This window comes from Wasmannia auropunctata, unplaced genomic scaffold (genome assembly GCF_000956235.1).
Source record: "Wasmannia auropunctata unplaced genomic scaffold, wasmannia.A_1.0 LD334253.1, whole genome shotgun sequence".
NCBI lineage: Eukaryota > Metazoa > Arthropoda > Insecta > Hymenoptera > Formicidae > Wasmannia > Wasmannia auropunctata.
The window spans coordinates 137,592-159,019 of record NW_012028637.1 but is presented as its reverse complement, the minus strand read 5'-3'; the positions used below and the strand labels follow the sequence as shown (position 1 = coordinate 159,019).

Here is a 21,428-nt window from a genome sequence, read left to right as displayed (position 1 = left end):
ATGCGGTATCGCAGTGCTTACTGATCACTTATCCGTTTTAGGTAATTTTTCGTATACCTATAAATAATTCGCTATAATTGTAAGATTACTTTTTCAGTGTAAATAATATCATTAATATCTTATTAATTAAGTCGGTTTAATTTAAATTAGAACTCGATAAAAAGTACCAAAAAAAGAAGACTTTGGAAAAATACTGAATCTAATCATTAGCAGTTTCTATAAGAAACGCGAATAATCAAACGTAAAAACTTAAACTTGTGTGTGTTATTCAAATTAAAGACAGCAAGAATGAAAAGAAATAATGATTAATTGAGTAACAATAATAATTTTAGAATATATTCTAAGTACGAAATAAATAATAAAAAAATTATTCAAAGTCAGTGATTTTGAATCGTTGCCAATTAATTCTATTCTAGAATACAATGTGTTAGTCATATCACTATTATGTTCTCGTATACGTATATACTATGAGAATTGTTTTCGTCTTTACAATTAACATTTTAATCGTTCTTAATTCATACAGGCACGGGATTTTTCTTTTTCTTATTTGACGAAAATTATCCGCCGTGACTCAAAGCAATGTGGAAATTCCGTTGTAGACGGAGAGTCAATCGTGCAATGTACTTTTCGTATTATCGTCCTGCAAATTAAGCGGAAATGCCAACAATCGTCGAACGGTAAAAAGAAAGGATTTAAAAAGAGACGCAACATAGAATTTTGTTCTCACAAAGATGCTAAATATTTTATTATCGAAAATTTGAATTGCACTCTATACATTTTATATGCATACATTAAAATTATTTTTAAAAATTTACGGTGTGTGTTTTATAATGTAGACAAACTTTTACAAACATTATATATACAAATATTTCGAGATATGACTTAAAAAATAACAATGTAAAATAAATATTTAATATAACATCCTCTTTATTTTAGAATAAAACTTTATATGTGCTAGATGTAATAGGGCATAAATAAATAAAGAGAGGAGGAGAATTTTATTCGAATCGCGTTTTCTTGATGCGTTTCTTGATGGAAAGCTAGATACTTCCGCTTCGAAAAACAGCGTGAATCGAGGACATCTAGCTTCCGCCTAATTGATACCTGCGTTCAATTAATTCAAGAAGGAAATAGTAAACGAGGTCAAAACAACATTCTTCTGTTAGTATCAAAGAATTGCGAAGGTTGAAGGAAAATATCATTAACTCTTTCGTCACTTTTCGGATTAATAAAATATTTTTCTTGCGCCACAATTAGCTTTCGTTTCCTGTTATAACAATCACGTTTATATATTTCCTAGAAAACGTATCATGATTGAACGTGATAACGTTTGATTAATTATCACATGAAATCAAACGAGTGAAGTTCACAATTAGGCGGCTAATTAATTAAAGTTTTAAAATAAAAGATGTTAACAATTACGCGATATATCAATTACCAACTTCACGGTACAATATTAATTATTGACAATAATTATATTAGTGATCAGTGGAGAAAATAATCAGATAAATTTTTAATTTACGAAACATCGAAGTTAATTCTCTTAAAAATTTCAAAGGCTTATTGGATCATGGCCTGCCCTTTCGCAGCCATATCGCGGCCGTAATCGAAGGACAACAATGTAAGTTGAAACGTGAGATACACATATTCGTAACGCGTACATTGGGCGTCGTTGCAGGAATTTAAACGCATTTTATCGTTATACAATCGATGCGCTTTATCGATCCGCAGCACCATTTGCGGCGAACAATTCTTTGAGACGATTGCCAATCGATCGGCTTATTCGACGCGCGTGATTTCCGGCGGACGGACGGCCGGTGTTTCGTTTTGGTCGTTAATTAAAGCCCACCCGCCCGAAACTGCGGCCTTCACCGTGGAAGTCGAGCCGTAAATTCGGAATGGCAATTAGACGGAGAGATTAATTTTCTGGCTACGTTTCGTAGCGCGAGCCAAGCCATACACTGTGATATAATCATCATGGTAATTATGAATTCATAAATCGTAAAGCCGCAAACGATGTACCCGCGCACTGGCGTGTGCGTTTAACATTGCGCGAGAGACTGCTCTGCAGCTGTGCGAAAAGATAAAAAATTTCATATTTTTCCTTCTCCCTGTGCGCATTAGATTTTAAGGTACAACGCCCAACTAGTCTAATTGCGTTTGCAAAAAGGTTTTTTTTTATCTCTAATTATCTGCTTTTAACTTAAAAACCACCGATGCCTCGTAAAAAGAAAAATATTCTTAACCGCATTAAGTAATTGATAAATAGTTTAAACAAATTTAGTAATAAAATAATTTAATAAATTTATTAATACATAGTTTGACAATTAATAGCTCTCTATATATAATTAATAGATATTATTAAAAAGGTATATCGATTTATGAATATATATATAGTAAAAAACCGACACTAATTTTAGAACATCACGTAGTTACCTTATATTCATATAAGCATGTATTTTATCACACGTGTCTCTGATCATGTTTCTCATTTACACTGTCAAGTCCTCATCGTAGATTAATAATGTTGGCACAATATATGTATAAGGTGTATTTATTATAGTAGGAACTATAATTAAGAAGACATTTAATATAATTAAATAACGTATAGTTTTAACGTCACATCTTAAGTTACAGTCTCCTGTTACGATGATATTATACAATCATTGGATACGAAAGTTCAAAGATCAGCCCTAAATTATCCCGACTACTATACTATCGTCGCGATCGAATAAAAAATTTAATAAACTTATAAGAATGTTCCGCCGTAATGTTCACCACCATTCCTGAATTATCACATCCCGTGCCGTGTATCGATCATATTATTTGCGGGGCGACAATCTTTTAATCCCTCCTTTGACAAGCTCGAATACGAACATCATTATTGGACGAATAATCATTATTATAAATTGCTGACTCACTTTCTATATAATCTATCTTGTTAATCGACGGCACTTAGCTGTGACTTCCGCGTGCAAAATAAGCGATTCGCCGCGAACTAAAAGTGAATGTATTACAAACATATAATCAATTTATTATTCCGCTATAATTGCTTTCGTTTTTTCATACATCGGATGTCCGGAAGAACGAGGTTTCGGTATTCATTTGGAACTTTCCTCAAATTCGCTCAATTCCTGATTGGTTGACTATTCGGAAATTTGATGTTACGTTTCTGTGTGTTAACAAAAATCGATTACATATTAAAGTTCAAAAAATTATCAAATAAAAAGCCATAATAAATTTTAAGAAATATAGAGGGTCAGGTAGGCATTTGAATTAAGACACTTAAACTTGCACTTAAATATCTGGAAAAGAAAATGTTGTTAAAAAAAAATTTTAAATACAACTTTCGTCCAGAACACTTCTTTTTAGTGCTTTCCTGTCAAGATATTCAATTTAAATGTCTCACTTTGCATACATATATTATATAAATCATTGATTCAAAGATATTAGAGTTTTTAACATAATCACGATTTTATAAATAATGTCTCATCTTAACATTATTAAATTTCAAAATAAATGTTGATGTTATTATATAAGATCTTTCATTGTATTTCTTTATATTATGTCGCAGCTTGCAAGAAAAAAAACTGTGTAATGCGAAGTACGAGAAAAACTACAATATTTTTTCGCGTTCGTTCGGGAAAATAGTGAGGTAAATACGGAGAGAGCGTATTAAATCCCGGGAATAATTACATCACGACCCAAAAATGCGTGTCGCACGCGCGTGTCGCAGCGATAATAAACTCGTTTGCGTCGGAGGTAGTCATCGCGTCGAAAAATCCGGCCGTTTGACTATTAAGCAACGGCAACAAGCAGCTGTTGCGTGTTGGCGCCTTACACTCGGTGCGGGCGTGCCGCGTCTCCCGGTTGACGTATCGACTGCCAAGAATTCTCGAGATACAAGAAAAAGATACAGAGTTACAGTCTGGGTCGCGGCCAGGTTTAATGAACGCGTTACAAAACAAAGCTGGATGACGGAATGGACGATGAATGTGCATTGTATATAGAACACAGAAATGCATGTTGCATTACAACCTTACCGCGACTGTCGCGATTTATGACCTGCGGATGGCGCGAATTATCATTCGCGATAATAATAGTGCTTGGATTAATTACCAAGATCTATTATAACTCGTATTGTGCAGTGCCGTCTTATGGTTCCTTCTCCCTCGAGTCTTTCCATTGTTCTTAATTAACGCTCAAACCGCATGCATTCAAACCGCAACTGCGTTTATCGTTCATAAAGCGGTCGGTGTTTATCAAATATCATCTTGTTATTCGACTCTGCAAGATCAAGAGGTCAGTTCAGAAAAATAAATCGCCGCAGCACAAGATACAAAAAGCTGGATGTTTATAATTCTCAATGAGTTTTTAAGAGTCGCAGAATAAATCAAATAATTCAAGCAAAATGCAGAAATTTAAGAGCTGTAAAAGGTTATATAAAGGAATATAAATCAGAGACACGGTTTTAATGCGGCTGCATTTCTTGTAATCGTCTATTTGTCCTCCTTGATAAAGAAGATAAATTAAGTACATAAATAAAAATGCATATTTCTCTCTCGCGATATATCAACGATTATGTCATCTTTTATTATTGGTACAGTGGAATTTATTCGAGCCTGAATATATCCGGTCCAACAAGAACTTGGCGTTTCCCAAGATCGCTATAGCGTAACGATAGAGTGTCATGCGAGTACCGTTAGCCGGCCATTGTTCGAGCAAACGATACGAGCGAGGGTCCGTTGTTTTCTTGTGCGCGGCAGTAATATTCATGGTAAACTCATTCTCGCACTTTCTTCCCAAATCCTTTCTCCGGGAGCGTTCCCGAGGGATAAAAAAAATTTACCGTCAAGCGCGGAATTTCGCATTCACGACGACACCCATGGCTGACGTTATGAATTTCGCGTTTCATAGAAAAATTCCATCGACGTTCTCATTTATATCTGCATCGATAAGCGCCGAAGTTCGCGAGGGCTGACAAACGATGCATGCCATTTCGTCAACCAATGACGTCACCCATCGTCATTGTTCAATTACAATGCGCCATGTATGCACGCGGTCTCGTTGTTCTCTTTCGAACTCGCGGAACCAATTGTTACGAATAAAACAGTCATGGCATTTACGAATAGTGGAGCACCGATAGTAGTAATAGCGGTACTAATAGAAAGCTATTATTTCAGCTTCAAGAAAATCTATTTGATCATTTAAATGCCAATGTTCTCGATTTAACGTCAATACGTACAAAGCAATATTTTCGATTTCAATTTAATCCTTATTTTTTTAAAAATCTCACTTTTATCGTTATGTTCATTCATCCATTTAATATTTATATATAAATGCTCATATTAAGCTTTAAAATAGATTTTGTAGAAATATTTCATTATTTGCGAGCAAATAACTCGGAATTCATTTTTTTTTTCTCTACGTACGTCGCAGTTTTTCATCTCTCTCGAAAAATCGATTTTGTAACGCAGCAACTCTCAGAATCACAACGACGACGTATTAAAAATACATGGCTAAGTGGTCGCAAACGAGAAAATAACGCGGGCGAACATTTTCCCGGTTGCGTTCCCCTTTTTTTCCTCCTCTTTTACTGTAGAAGTGCTTCGTAGATTTCGCGGCAACGACAGATCCCGCTGCTGCTCGTTATGAAATTCGCCGCTCAGCCGTGTTTCGTCGGGGCTCGTAACTCGCACAGCTCGACTTTCTAATAGTCTCCATGCCGGGTGCAGCGGTGCAACGCAGGGCCGAACGCAACGCGCGACCAGCAATCGCCGACGATAATATCATTCGATTGCGTCGACACGGAGTCATGCCGGCAAAGCATTTTCCCCATTTCAGCGTTTTAATATTGAGCCAACTCTTTACATTGTCTTCATTTCGCACGTATCGGTACACTATATCTTAAGATAATATACGCGGTAGGATAACAAGATTTGATTAGTAATAAAAACATCACGAAAATTTCATCATTTTCATTGAGAGCGGGAGAGATAAGCGCTATAGGAATCATCCACGATATACAACAGATTAATGGATCTCGTTAATCCGATACACGTTTCAATCCCTTCACGATAAAGGCGTTTGCTAAGTTAAAAATATACAGTTTGATTACCAAGACAAAATTTATTAAACTCCAGCTAATCTCTAAGAATTTAAGTTGTAATAACATATAATACTTTTAGAATATTTTAAATTAAGTTTGATTTCTGGATTTTCCAATTATATTATGCACCAACAAAATTAACATAATACAAAATCATTTTGAAACTTTCTTCATTAATGAAAGACACAGAGTAGTTGCAAAAATAACATTGTATTTGTACTTGAAGTTTACGCTAACCTCTTCAGTAAAACCGGATTAAAAGAAACTTTTGTCTTGTATTACGAAGGCATCGCCATAATGTTACACGATGTAGAGTCTGTGAAGGGTTCGTAATAAGGCACGTAAACCAAATTTGATACAGAATAAATAATATAAATGTTCCAGGCATCGCCACGCGCCGTGACATAATATTTACTGCCTGGCTTTCTATTTGCATTTGCACGCTTCCTATTTCATTAAATCATTTGGTTGTTATCGCATAATCGGCGTTTGTCGTTCCCGTGAAACTGTATGCGCGTTGTCGCACGCCATCGTGAAAGCACTCTCGTCCCGACATTGCGTTTTTAAGGTAATATAAAGCACCGAAACGAATTCGTGTGTTCCGCGTCTGGCGGAGGATGCCACCGCGCGCGGTACGGACGTACCAAACACGTACCTACGTATATCAACGCCGTCCCTGAAAGTTGGTATACGCGCTCGACCAGGGAGTAAAAATAAGATATCGTAATCTTCGTGCCCGCTCGTTTTGCGTGCTCCTCACAGCGCGTGAGAGAGCTCGAATATTCCGCTACCTCACGTCTTTGGCACCCTTTCAGTTGCCGCGCTCGATGCAAATGCAATAACGCGTTTCGCGCGCTCGCCGTGCGGTTCAAAACTGGTTCCGGACCGTCTCACAACTGGTCGCGAAGGAAAAGGACCATCGAAAATTCAGACAGGTTATTCATTATATACGGGGGACGGTATTGATTTTGACAAATGACAACACTGTAATGTGGAAGCATCAAGTTATTACAAGCAAGGAACATGTATTATATTCAAATAATAGATGAATAATAATTTTATAAAAATAATTACACGAGCGATATGTACACGGAAAGAACACTTTTGCTGAATCCAGATCTGAAAATAATTTTGTTCAATAATCAAAATAATTTTGTGCGAAAGTCAAAATGATAGCTAAAATCAAAACGTTTTATAGCAATGCTTATCAGTGTTAACATTCTAACAAATTGTTTTGATGATTTAATACAAAATTATTTTCAGATCTATTTTTAGCAATATTTTTAGATCTTTCAACAAAATCGTTCTTTCCGTGTAAAACTGTAATAAATAAGAATAATATATCGCGCGTTGTTGAATCATGTTACAATAAAATCATGCTTCAAAGCTGCTGATTTGTCAAACGGGTATCGGATTCTATAATTCTCGATAATGCTCTATTCTCCCGCCGACCGAATCCGCTCGTTCTAAGATGCGTCGTTAGGAAGTTTAAATGCGAGGCTCTTTCTCTCCCGCCGAATGATTATAAGCTACGCGGTGCTTAGGAGCGACTTTACTTCCGCACTACCGCAACATTGCGGTGCTCTGGCTTAAATTTCGAATATTTTTGCGAGAAAGACGAGTTTTGTAGCTTATTAGGTGCGCCAGTAATAACCTAACGACAATTTTGTTCTCGCGTGAATCTATATTCTTTCTCCAGCGCGCGCGTGTTCATCAGCTCGGCGAAAAACTCGTCGAAAACCTATATCGCGGAAAGCGTCGAAATTGTTAAACTGTTTTACATGTTGTTATGCCTGTGCGCGATGTATGCATGACGTTTATTTGCCGTACTCGAAAATGTTCCAGTTCTGTAAAATGTTTATTTTGCAAAATGGTTTTACGAAACAATATATAGTTTCATATTGCTGCCATACACGTACAGTCATCTGTACCGGAAATCGAGAGGTAGCGGTTGCTTCCGCGAAATATTATCAAAAATTAAACACTTAAAAATATGACGACGGATATACGTTAGATTTGATTGTTGTACACGAAAAGAACAATTTTGCTGAATCCAGATCTAAAAATAATTTTTGTTCAATAATTAAAATAATTTTGTGCGAAAGTCCAAGTGATTACTAAAATATCAAAACGTTTTATAGCAATGCTTATCAGTTTCAACAAATTATTTTAATAATTCAACAAAAAATTATTTTCAGATCTGTTTTTAGCCAAATTTTTAGACCTTTCAACAAAATCATTCTTTCCGTGTATAAGTTACTTATTTAGTACCAAAGGCAATTATCGAAATGTTTATTGACAATAGTGTACGTGATTCTCTCAGTTCACATAAAACATCACGTTTACCACGATCGAAGTATAACTTCCGTGTGGAAAGTTTGATATGCTCAGGATGTGTTACGCTTTATAAAGCGTAAATCGCATATGCGCGATTCGCAAAGCTACGAGTGGGAGGGGGGAAAAAATAAAGGGGGCAAATAGCCGGAATGAGAGGCCGCCGGTTCAAATCGCCATTGGACGCCTTGTACTTGCTCGGTGCGCCATAAAAGACGTCGGAATGATCAGAAATGGCGGAATCAGAGCGTAACGACGCTGTCCCGTCTCACTCACAAGTTGCGTCGCACGCACTTTACGCAAGCGACCGGCGGATAAGGACACACCTTGCGTGCTCGAAGACGATGGGGTACCACGGTAGATGGGACAACTTACTGTTTAAGTAACATTGTCAAGTACTTGTTTGTTTATCGATAGAAAATGATTTATTTATACTACATGTTATAAAATATCAAAAGAGAAATTTAAGAGAGAGAGAGAGAGAAACAGAAAAAGAGAAAATACCTTCTTTGTTGTTGAAATATAATGTAACGAAAACTACATAATTTTCTCTAGATACCATACTTTCAATTTTATCACTTTAATAATACATATATTTCTTTTGCAAATTTTCACAAGTAGGCGTATTTCAATTTAAAATTTAAAATGTCAAATTCTAAATTAGAATTTAGAATGTTAACTTCTAAATTCTAATCATACTTTACGTATAATTATGAATTAATTATATACAATTGTAGTTCAAATCGATACTTTTTTCACTCCTTGACAAATTAAAATATCAATAAAATATTAATAACAAAAATTTTTCGCACAGTTTTTGTCGAACTAAGTTAGACTAAGACGCAGATAGATAACACAAAACCATCTCCTTCCGTTAATCTCAAATGAACTTTGAGATAAATCTCATTTAAGTTAAAATCTCATTTTAATCATAACATTTTACGTTAAAACTTTATTATGCAAAGTTGCATAAAAGTGCTTTCCAATTATGATTTTATTAAGGAAACGTCGTTCTTTAAAATGTCATCGGGAAAATTTTCTGTCAATACTTTATACAAGTTCCATATGAAATATCATGTATTCTTATTCAGACGTATTCTCATTCTCGCACTTCATTTGAAATAGCGCCGATACTTCCAGCGACAATAATCGTTGTCCTAGTTTGCATAACGCATGGCTAAGACGCAATAAGGTCGCCAAGTAAAATGCATAACTTGCCACTACGCGTCTAAAGATGCTAAAGGAAGGAAAGTAATAGCCGTGCAAACACGATTATGCAAAATCTTTCCTATAAATACGGACGGAACATGTCACCCGGTAATTTCGTGTCGGTCGATAAAATGCGGTGGAGGAGGCTTGCAAATTATGTAAGGTCGCGGTGTACTTGAATCCAGGTGTAACATCTGCCTTCAAGGTTCCGCTGTACATACGCTTTTGTGTACAAATAATTGCTACACGAATATGCGACGCATTTGCAACGCTTTTAATTATGACGCATTCCTTAGATATTTACATATTTATTGACAAATAATTTAATAATCGCAAAAATTACGTTTTTCCTTTAAATAATGCGATTAAGTTAATCTTATTGCGATGGAATGTTTCGGTAGTTTTCAATAAAATAATAAGATTGAAATCCGTATAAAAATGCATTTTGTATGTATATTCTAAAACAAACATTTCATATATTATATATGTATATTATATTATAGCCTCTCTCTTCTTCATTGAAAATAATATAATATTCGAAATCTTTTGGAACCAGTATAACCAGTTCTGAGGCCATTGTCTCTTGATACACTTGCATTTTTATTTAAATATCTGTCGATCAGAAATAATGTAATTAGTGAAAAGTATCAATGCCTGATCTAACTTGATAAAACTTGTATCTGAAAGAAGGAGAGAAGTAGAGAGAGGTCGCGAAAGAAAAAACGCCTAATGACAGAGAGGGATATTTTAAGACACCGCGACCGGTTTGTGCAGAGGCATAAAGAGGCTTGCCTATATCCCTGTTCCGAGTGATCCGTCTTGACGACCCGAAATTTTTCGGAACGCGGCACACTCGAGTTCCATTCGCGCCAGAAATGGCGCCGAAGAAAGAGAAACGCGTCGGACGATTTGCGTCGAGAATAATGTTTCTTTGTTTCCCCAGCACGATATAGTAATAGAAATACTTAATTCTTCGAATAATATATAAATGAATAAAATATATTTTAAGTATTCTAGATAATCTTTTACCTAATTTTTGATATTTTAATTATTAATGTATTTGAGATAAAGAATAATTCTAGGTAAGATTAAAAAAAATTGTGTAGATAAAATTTATTATCATATTATTGAAAGTAAAAATAATCCTTTGATATTTAGAGCGATTGTTATTACTCATCATTAATTCTATAAATTCTTATTAATAGTGAATTTTTATAAATTCTTAATACAAAACAAGAGACCGACCAACTTTTCGAAGTTTAAACCAATCTTGCCATTAATGTTAACAACGATAGCGCTGACAGCGGGATTCGTAATGAAGCGTACGAGATGACATATGACAAAAGTTATCAGCAAGTTACGTTGATTAAATAACACAAACATCGGTATCAGATGATGTTAACAACATAGACGTGTAGTGTTGACAGTCTAAGGCACGAAATAAAAGATTCGAATGAATTCTGAGTAATGTTTCCGGTTTTGATATATAGAAAGAAATTATGTATATTAAGAATTGTATATTTATGTATGTGTGTATAATTTCCAAAAAGAATAAAATGTTTCGCTTTTAGGCTTCACCGTTTCTTTAGAGATTTAAGTATACCTTAAAAAGGTGTAAATTTGAAGATATGCAATAAGTAAAAATATAAAAAATCTGTACTATGAATAAACAATTTCATTAAATACATATCGCTAAACAATAAATTTCTTTTTTTAATTGATCAATTAAAAATTGATAAACAAAATTATAATTAAATAAAGATAGATGATTTCAGCATAATAACAGTTGAATTCAGTTTTTGAGAGCAGAAAGAGATAATCTAAACATAAAATTCGAATTGTAGGAAAAATCGATTCATATTTATTACATCCTCTTTAAAAGCAGTGATTTACACCACTTGAGAAAGAAATTCCCCAATTGACTCAACGATTGAAATGAAATCTATCTTTTCAAACAATATCTATACTTTTCGAGATTTGCGACTACCCGGAAAATTGATATATCATGTAATGCATTTGAATTACATAACGCAATTAAGATCGAAACTTTCTACATTACTCACTAAGCACGTCCATCGGAATGATCATCCGGTTCCGCCAGCTTGGATAGGATTTTATGGCAAATTGTGAAGGGGCAAACCAACGCTGATTTTTCGCGATGACTTCCGCGAATAAGTCTTTCGTAGAGAAATCGCGAAATTGCAATGCAATGAGCAGGACTTTCATAAAATGTTCCCAGAGACATTGTTCGGGGAAAAATATTAAAGTATCGCGAAAATTTCATTTTCCTCAAAATAAAAATGTCACATTACTTCCAGCTGGAATACTGTGAAAACAAGATGACGCCAGAATTTAATCTTGACCTAAATCGAACCCTCGATAATCTTATTTATTTTTGTCCCGCATTTAATTTCCCTGTCGTGTGTTTTCCATTTGAAATATCTTGCTGTTTTCACCGATAATATTTTTCACTCTAAAACGTACAGCAAACAAGTTCTTTGTCTCTTCTGTTAAAAAGACTGTGTTTTATGGAGAGAGAGAGAGAAAAACAGACTGTGTTTAAATATTTGTACTTAAAGATCTTAAATAAAGTTTTGGTTAAGTATGATTCAAACTGTTTGAGCTAAAAAAAACTTTATAATTCTTTGTCTTCCGGCTAATATTTTATTGATGCTCTCGGAATCTCGTTTATATGCGATTTCTGCGTCGTATCGACCGCGAATAATCATTATTTTCGCAAAATACTGTGGCCGTTACAAAGAACTGTTATCTGAAACGATAATGTTCTCTCGTCTGGTGAACGACAAAAGATTTCCGCGAGCCCGGATTATGACTTCAACGCCATCGTCATCCCATAATATTTACCTAAACGGCACGCGTTTATTCGCGTCTTTTCACTCAAAATCGATTCCACGTGTCGGATGCTTATGGTATACCAACGTACAATAAAAGATAACGATATAATCTAAAATGAGTTAACAGCCGTTTTCGCGAGCTATTTATATCCATGTAATGACAATTTAAAATCATTTAATGTATTATTATTATTAACTCTGCGTATCATGGCATCTAAAAGTATTCGGGGCGATACAAATTAATTGTGATATCACAAAAGTTTACGAGACGTGAAAGTTAAAAAATGGTCATTTGAAGGCGTCGAAATGGAAGGTGGAAGGCGTAATTTTCACCGCGAATTATTGGACATTATTGAGAATTAATTAAACATCCAGATTGCATCGTTATCTTAATCGTCATTTTCGCCAGTATGTTGGAGGCCAGCCAGGAACATACAAATATATCATTGCGAAAGTTACCGCGAGAATTGGGCATTAATATTTGGGATTATCGCATGTACCGGTCGTTATGGCGTTTTAAAGTATCGCTTACTTGTACTTTGCGCAAGTTTTCTCGAGCAACGCGAGACATGTTTTTACGACTCCGCGCCGATCGCTTAATGATTATTAATTGCAATTGATGTACGAATAAATCGTACCGAAAGATTAACAGTGAAATTTATTTGCCAAATAATTAAGCGACATAAATATAAAAACGAATTATGCCGAAATTTATATTCCCCATCACGTCGCGAATTCCTTCTCTCTCTCTCTCTCTCTCTCTCTCTCTCTCTCTCTCTCTCTCATTCAATGTACTGATGTGATGTTATCGAGAATACGATACATTGTATCGAAAGTATCTTTAATATATTTATGGCACTTAATTCAAACATGGTTCATTCAGTTTGTTGTACTTCGACAAGAATTTTCTTTTCTGAGAATTTACATGTCTCATTTTCGCTTACCTCAGTTATCAGTCTTTCAAGACGTAAATTTCACCAGACTCACCGGGAGATTGCTGTACAATGGGTAAGTACGTGGTCATTCGCAAAACAGCGGGTACTCACGTATGCGCGCAGCAGTTTCGGATTGTAAGGCAATCGCAATAAATACCTGACGACCGAGTCCGGTACGAAGATGTTCCACCAGGATGGCCTCTTCTGTCGCGGATAACTCTGCGAATAAAGTCCCTCCGTGCTGCCGGAATCCGAGGGAATGCCGGACACGCCCTTCCTCCTTTTGCGATCCAGCTTGGGAGGCTTCACGAGCGGATGCCAGGACTTCCGGCGTCCCTTCTTGGCCTCTTGGGCCACGCGGTCACGGTCCTCGTTTTCCAACACCTCCTGATTCTCCTCAAGCAGATCCTCCGATACGTAGAACACCGAGCCTCTCCTACCGCCGTTGCTGTCGCTGCTCCTCCTCTTGTCCTTCGACTTATCCTTCGCGTTGCCATCCTTGACGTCACTCTTGACGCCGTCCTTAACATTGTCCTTGGCGCTATTCTCCTTCTCCTCGAACAGACTGACCCTACGGGCCCTCTGCATGAGACTGTCTCGTCGTGCCTTCAGATCTTCCAGAACGCTGTGCCGGCGGGTCTTCGTGTCGCGCAGGATCGCCACATTCTCGCGCTGCTTCCCGACGGCGCCGAGGATCCTCGCCAGCGACGACTCCTGCTCCATCATCGCCGGGATGGAGTTGGTCGAGGCGAACTTGGTGGTCGTGTGACCGTTCTGCGGCTCGCTGATGTACATCTTGGCTGTTTCCATGCTAACTGGAATGGCCACGTCGTCCATATGACGAGCAATTCACAATCGCGTATCGCGCATCGCCAGAGATCGTCGGAAATGTCGAGTTGGTATCTTGCGTATCGAGGTCACCGAGGGTCAGAGCTCGCGTCCGGATTAAGTATTTACTGGCTGTATACACCGAGCCGACCGTTGTGAAAGACTCTTGGCTGGCTCTTCTCCGTTGATATCGCTAACGTCGGGTTAACGTCTTATACAGCAGCAAGATACTGTTGGAAAATCGTCGGACGAGGATAAAATAATTGCATCGAATGGATCGCTGCTTTCTGCGAAGTCGTTAATGTCTTACGCCAGAAAGATCGTCGAGGGATCTCGAGAGACGGTGTACAAAATATATGTATAAGGTATCTCGCTGATCCTGCGAAACGAACTATCGAAGAATGCGGCGGATGTGGTCTCGGTGTCGTTGACCGAATAATTTACAGTGAACAAGCCGTCGGCGATTACGCCCGTTCACGATTAGATATGTATCCACGAATTGAGTGAACACCAAGATTCCAAGTATCCTCGGGCAAAGACGCGCCACGAGAGTCGACCGCCACGATCTTTTTCGCCGCTGTCTATTTAATATTACACACCGGCGCGGCGGCGGGGGGCGGCGGCGGCGGCGAGGCCGTCGAAGGTTACGTTGCGGTGTCCGCGAATTCCAAAGCGCCGCAGAGGGAATAGACACTCTCGACGCTTGTCGATTTGGCTTATCGCGCTATACCTGCAAATCGTGCGGACGCTCCGATCCGCTACCTGCATGCGCGATAAGACGCGCGATTTCTCGCGCCGGTTGCGCCAATTTCGACGAGCCAATTTTCACACCTCCTCTAATCGCAGACGATCCCCGATGTGAAGGAATGCTATCCGGTGATGAATTATCGACGACTTTGCGGCTGCCGTCGTTTCTCACAGAGAGATAAGAGACAGAGACGAAAGTACGAAGCGGTAAAGCGCGATCAGCGGCATTATTCCACCGGCGCGCGGCGCGGCTCGTCGCGGTGAAAGCAGCCGAACGGTCGACCGCCTTTTCACTCCCGACGCCGACGACGCCGTCGACGCGGTCACTCTCGTGAAACGCGTATAGTGCTAACCACGTAGGAGTACGCCGATGCGTGTGCGTGTGCGCTCCGATCGACGCCCGGATACGCCCGTGCAGGGGAGGAGAACAACGTCGGGATCTGCGCGATCGTTGACCCAACTCTGAGAGATCCGCGGTTTATTTTTATATTTTTATTTATTTATTCCTTTGTATACCCCCGCCGACCCCTGGCTGGCGCGAAACGCTCCGTTTTTACACCATCCAGCGATCGATCAACGAGTTTCGCCTCGTTCTTCAGAAACGGAAGACTGAATTTTTCTGTACAAGCACGAACTTTTGCTTCTCAATTCGGCGATATTCTCGAAACTATTTAGATCTGGTTCCGTCTTTACCTCGACTCGATCAGCCCTCACCTGCCGAGGGCAGCAGAGACGAGACTTGGTTGTTGTTTCGCATCGTGCATCGGCGACGAGAACGCGAGAAAATTCTGAGGAGACCTTTCTCTCTCCTCGAATCTCTCTTTTCCTCTCCTCTCTCTTTATATCTTCTCAAATATAAATAACTATTCCTCTTTCCCGTACGCTTCTTTCCGAACACACGCGCGCTTAAAACGTCGCGGCGCGGCGCGGAACCGAGCAAAGATAGAGCGTCGCGCTCTTCCTCGCGTCCTTTTTCTTCCCCTTCGAGACTCGCTCTCGTTATCAAACAGCACGGCACGCACGCACGTACGCCACGCACACGCACGCACGCAATACACGTCGAAAGCGTAAATAAAGAAAATACGCGGGGAGAACGAGGCCTGCTAGTGCGGATCGAGAGGCGCGCTCGATCAACAGCCGTCACGTGAATCGGGTATCGCAGCAACTAAGCGCGAGCGAACGCGACCGCTTGTATTTATACGCGTGCCGTATTGCCCGTCTCGGCAAGACTATCTCTCTCTTTCGCGGCGCATCCCCCACCCTGAGTCGCGACGGACGCGTGTATGTACGAGAGGATAACGCACGAGAGCGGGCCGATCCTGATTCTCGTTTCGGCTCCAGAAGAAACCTGTACACGATCACGGGGGTATATAGTCAAGATGATGCTACAAATGTTTTGAAGTTTTTCCGATTGGTCAATTTGTCAAATTCCTCACGGAAAGAACAATTTTGCTGCATGAATCCAGAGTTGAAAATAATTTTTGTTTAATAATCAAAATAATTTTGTGCAAAAGTCAAAGTGATTGCTAGAATATCAAAACGTTTTATAGTAATGCTTATCAGTTTTAACATTCCAACAAATTATTTTGATGATTCAACAAAAAATTATTTTCAAATCTGTCTTGAGCAAACTTTTTAGATCTTTCAACAAAATCGTTCTTTCCGTGTGCGAAAGTCAAAATAATTACTAGAATATCAAAACATTTTAACGCTTATCAGTTTCAACATTCCAACAAATTATTTTGATGATTTAACAAAAAATTGTTTTCAGATCTGTATTCAGCAAAATTTTTAGACCTTTCAACAAAATCGTTCTTTCCGTGTTGTTCTGATTGGTCAATCAAATGCTTCAAAGTATTTGTAGCATCATCTTGACCGTACTCACACGGTCGCTCGTTTATAAGATTCTTTGATCCGCGATAAAACAGCGCATAAATAAATTTTTTTTAAAAACGTTTTCATAAAAACGTCAGAAAACGTCGTCTAAATTTTATAAACGTTTCCTTCTTTATATCTTTCACGGATCTAGGGTGTGAGTATTTCGAAGCGTAGAAGCGTTAATATGCCACGTTATTAACGATAAACGTGCCTATTTTAGGATTTATCTCTTTTCCACGAAGGTCGCGAGCAACATTAATTTAAGTTTAGATACATACGGTCATTTAGCGCGAAATGTGCGATATAAACATAAGCCGTTAAATATTATGCTTCTCGAAAGGCACAGAACGGTAAGAAAATTTAATTGCTTTGTGGACTTGCATGTGTTCTCAGAGCCGCGTTAAAATAGGACGAGTACGTTACACAAAAATCAGTAGACTCGTCGAGCAACAATTTGAGTAAATTAAATTTAAAATAAATTATTTGGTAGATTAAATTTAAATTAAACTACATATTTAATAAATTAAGTTTAAAATAAATACTGTGCCTCATTCAAAGCCATCCAAAGCCGCTATACATATAACATTGGTTTGAAAATAATATATGGTTTCTACATCATTTATATATAAATTTTAAAACACGGAAAAAACAATTTTGCTAAATCCAGATCTGAATATTATTTTTGTTCAATAATCAAAATAATTTTCTGCGAAAGTCAAAATGATTGCTAGAATATCAAAACGTTTTATAGCAAAACTTATCATTTTAATATTCCAATAAATTATTTTGATGATTCAACAAAAAATTATTTTCAGATCTGTTTTCAACAAAATTTTTAGACCTTTCAACAAAATCGTTTTTTCCGTGAAAAAAAAGATATCAAATTTTTCTCATAGAAAATCTTCTTTCATAGAAGAATGTAAGAAATATAATTATAAATGTCATTTCAAAATCTGATTCAGAATAGAATCAGAATCACACATTTTAAGGTATGATCTATTTTTATAATTAACCATAGAATAAACAATTTATGATCCATATAGATTAAGTTTTAAGATGTCCGCAAATAGATTTCAAACTTTTTTAACGTTGTGATCATATCTCGTGGCATTATTTTTTCTGTAATCTTTTTCAGGTGGTTTTAAATTTGTATACATATATCGAGGACCTTAAAATTACGTCGTCCATCTTAACGAGATAATCTGTAATCGAGTTAATCAATTTGATAGTAGTCCATCCGAGAACGATAAAATGAGGTAAGAGATAATAACGGTATGATCAATCAGTAACAAGATTGTATATCGATAATTTCGTTGAAATTATTGTTGCGTGAGAAATATCACTAATTGATTTCTAGAGAGAAAAAGCGCGATATGATTGCATCATTTCACGATATCTTCATAATATATAACATTTGACTTTGCAAGTTTGAGGAGAGATGTGCTTACTTCGATTTCAGATTGAAAGTATCACAGATAAAAAATATCACTGAAATAAATATATTTGCTTGTAATATTTATACGATATAATCTAACACATGTGCTGTCATCACATGTTAATACAATCTCTTATTACCTTCTCAGGAATGATAAGATTATAATTGATAATAATGATAACGGTTGTAAAACTCACGGTGTATCTGTCTAAAAGTGAGATAAACAATAACTTGTAACTTATTCGAAGGATAAACAATTAAAGCGGAAAAGTTTGTATAAATGGCGAGTCAATTAATTGCAACGTATCTTGCTACTTGGAGGGATAGGAAAAAAAACATCGAGAAAAGAAATGGAAAAGTATATTCCAAGAATCTCGATCGCATCCGGGTATCGACGTTCGAGTGCCCCGATATATTCCTAGATATCGCGCTCAAGCGGTCACTTGAAATTGATTACGCAATTCGCAATATCGGACTGCCATTTAATTTCACGGTCGGCCGCGAGATATTTTTTTCCGGCGATCGCCATACATCTTGGCGCCCCGCGCTCGATCTTGACCCGGTTCTGGACCAACAAGAGAACGACCACACCCGCTTGTTTATTCGGTGTTTACTTAGATTTACTTGCAGGGACTGCTGCATCCTGGGACACGAACCGTGCCAATATATATAGTTCTCATGGGTTGTAAATAAATGAACATGTACCCCTTCCCCCAATATGTACATTCCGCGTTTAAATAAACTTCTCTCTTTCATACTCTTTTTACATGCATCTTATCAAAATATAAGTGATTTTATTATCTTATGCCTGAAAACTTTATTTTTATTTATGTTATACCTACAGCCATATTATTTTGTTGATGTTGCACTGTATTATTCACTATATAATACATATATTTTTATTATATAAATATTTAATTATCGTTAAAAGTTTAACGTAAATATCTTAGTATCTAAGTTATCTTAGTATGTAAGTAAATATCTTAGAATCTTCGAAGAAATTAAATCGACTGCTATATACATATATATTATCAATGTTGGTAAGTTTGGCCAACTTTACACTCTAGTTACGCTGGTATATCGTCAAGGCACAGCATCCCCTTTTATTTGCTTTTTGTCTTGTAAGAATTAAATTAAATAGAGCAAGAAAGAGAAATTACGTAAAAGTACGGTGAAATTTACAGTTCCGCAAATTAACTGCTTTCCATTGCACTAATTAGAAAAAAAACTTTGACGTAACTTCTGTCAGATATCAGATGAAAAATAAACTTTAGGAGAAACAGCTTTTTATTTACTAGATTAAACTGTCAATTGTACAAAGAAACAATTTACAAGGATACTCTTGTGAAACCAAGAGTTCGCTGTACCTTCTACAACACATGTATTTATATATCTCGTATTTTTTTATTAAAGTTTTATTTTAATTATAATTCAAACCTGTTTTCGAGAAAGAATCCGAGAGAAGAAAAACTTTATTAGTCGACTTTTGGGTGATAGCGGCAGTTTGCAATGCTTCGTAAATGCTTGCCAGGCGCAAGAAGGACATCGTCTTGGAGAGAACAAAGAGCGACGTTGTTTGCTGAAGAAATTTTCTCAACGAACGAGGAGCAAGAAGCGTATTCGGTCGCCACGGGCGGCGGGGAGAGGGCTCTAATTGGCTGAATCAAATTAAGAGTCCGACTGGATATTTTCATCGTTGCCAGTTTCGTAATTGGATACGCGGCCGAATTGACCAATTGTTTGCACCGCTGCTGGACATCCATCCGCCTGCCTCGTTAATCGGAGCCTTCGTTAGGAATGCGCGGACGCACGACGGAAACTTCGTCTCGGTGAGCGAGCGACAGGGCGGAAATGTGGAAACGGGTGTAAGTGTCTCCTCGTGGCGGCCTTGTAGTTAGACAGCTGATCGCGCAGTGACATTCCCACGCCTGACGATCGATCGTCGTGCGCGTGCGAAAGCGCGAGGTAAACTCGCGAGACGACTCGAAAATTATTTCCAAACAAATCCGTCATAGAGAAAACTTAGTTTAAAAGTAATCTTATATTTAGTTTGATGTCGAGTTTTCCTTACACACAACACACACAAAAGACGAAGTATTATAATTATATACATAGTATGTATATAATTAGTACTTTATATACAATAAATATGTATATAATTAGTATTTTATATACAATAAATACACAGCGAGCATATAAATCAGGAGACACGGTAGTGGCTTGGTGTCAAGTGTTTAAAAAATTATAAATATTAATATCTTATACAGTATATATCTTATTTAAGTCTAAAACAAAAATCCTTTCATAATTTATCGCGATTTTCAACACTTATTATTAAATAGTTCGAAAATTCTTAAATTTATAAAAAGTAAAAAATTAAAATTTTTTCAAGTTAATGCGAATTAAAATTCCATTGAAATAAAATTTTCTTTTAATTAAATGAATTGTATCCTTAATTACGTGAAATGTCTAACTTTTATGGTAGTTATAAAATCATTAAAAGATTATGTTAGATTTTAGAAATTCTTTGAAGTCTCTAAAGTCTCACAGTTTAATCGAGTCCAACAGAAAAAAATATTAGGAATGCTGTTATCTTTGCTAAATGTACTCATTGAGACTACTACTCGCGGAAAAGTGTTTCACAGTGATGGAATAATTTCGCACGTTAGAGTTGAGTCTCAATTAACCGAGGTACACTTTATCAGACACGTATTTGTCGTCGGATTTACGTATCGTGAAACAGGTTTACGATATGGCTACCGAAATCATAAACGAGACTAACTTCTTTTCTTTTGAGACACGACGAAAGCAAACCGCTTCCTTTTCGTTTCAACAAAAAGATTTTCGGTGCTAATACGAAATTTTTACAATCGGGACAATAAATTTTGTCAACGTTCTTGATAATTGATAGTATTAATGGACAAGAGCGTTAATAATTGATAACTCGAAGGTTTTTTAAAAAGGAGCAATTATTCATTTAAATAATATATTCTGATTATAATGAAGCGCTGTAATATTTAAAGATTATTTTTATCATATTCTACACGATGATGCAAATAAAATTCTGATAAATTACCCATTCGCATTATATAGACAAT

At 37.0% G+C, this 21,428-nt stretch overlaps 1 protein-coding gene across 6 annotated transcripts in view; it reads right to left on the bottom strand.

Moving 5' to 3' along the window:
- LOC105458893 (nuclear receptor coactivator 7) overlaps positions 1-16,485 on the bottom strand; it is an 81,004-nt gene extending 64,519 nt beyond the window's left edge. For 3 of the 6 annotated variants that reach the window (XM_011704493.1, XM_011704496.1, XM_011704494.1), the window contains exon 1: positions 13,600-16,485. In XM_011704493.1, coding sequence (XP_011702795.1) covers positions 13,600-14,279 — 680 coding nt within the window. In that variant the 5' untranslated portion in view covers positions 14,280-16,485. The remainder of the gene's footprint in view (positions 1-13,599) is intronic. The other 3 variants (XM_011704495.1, XM_011704497.1, XM_011704498.1) reach the window with 2 other exon arrangements.
- Between the last annotated feature and the right edge of the window lie 4,943 nt (positions 16,486-21,428).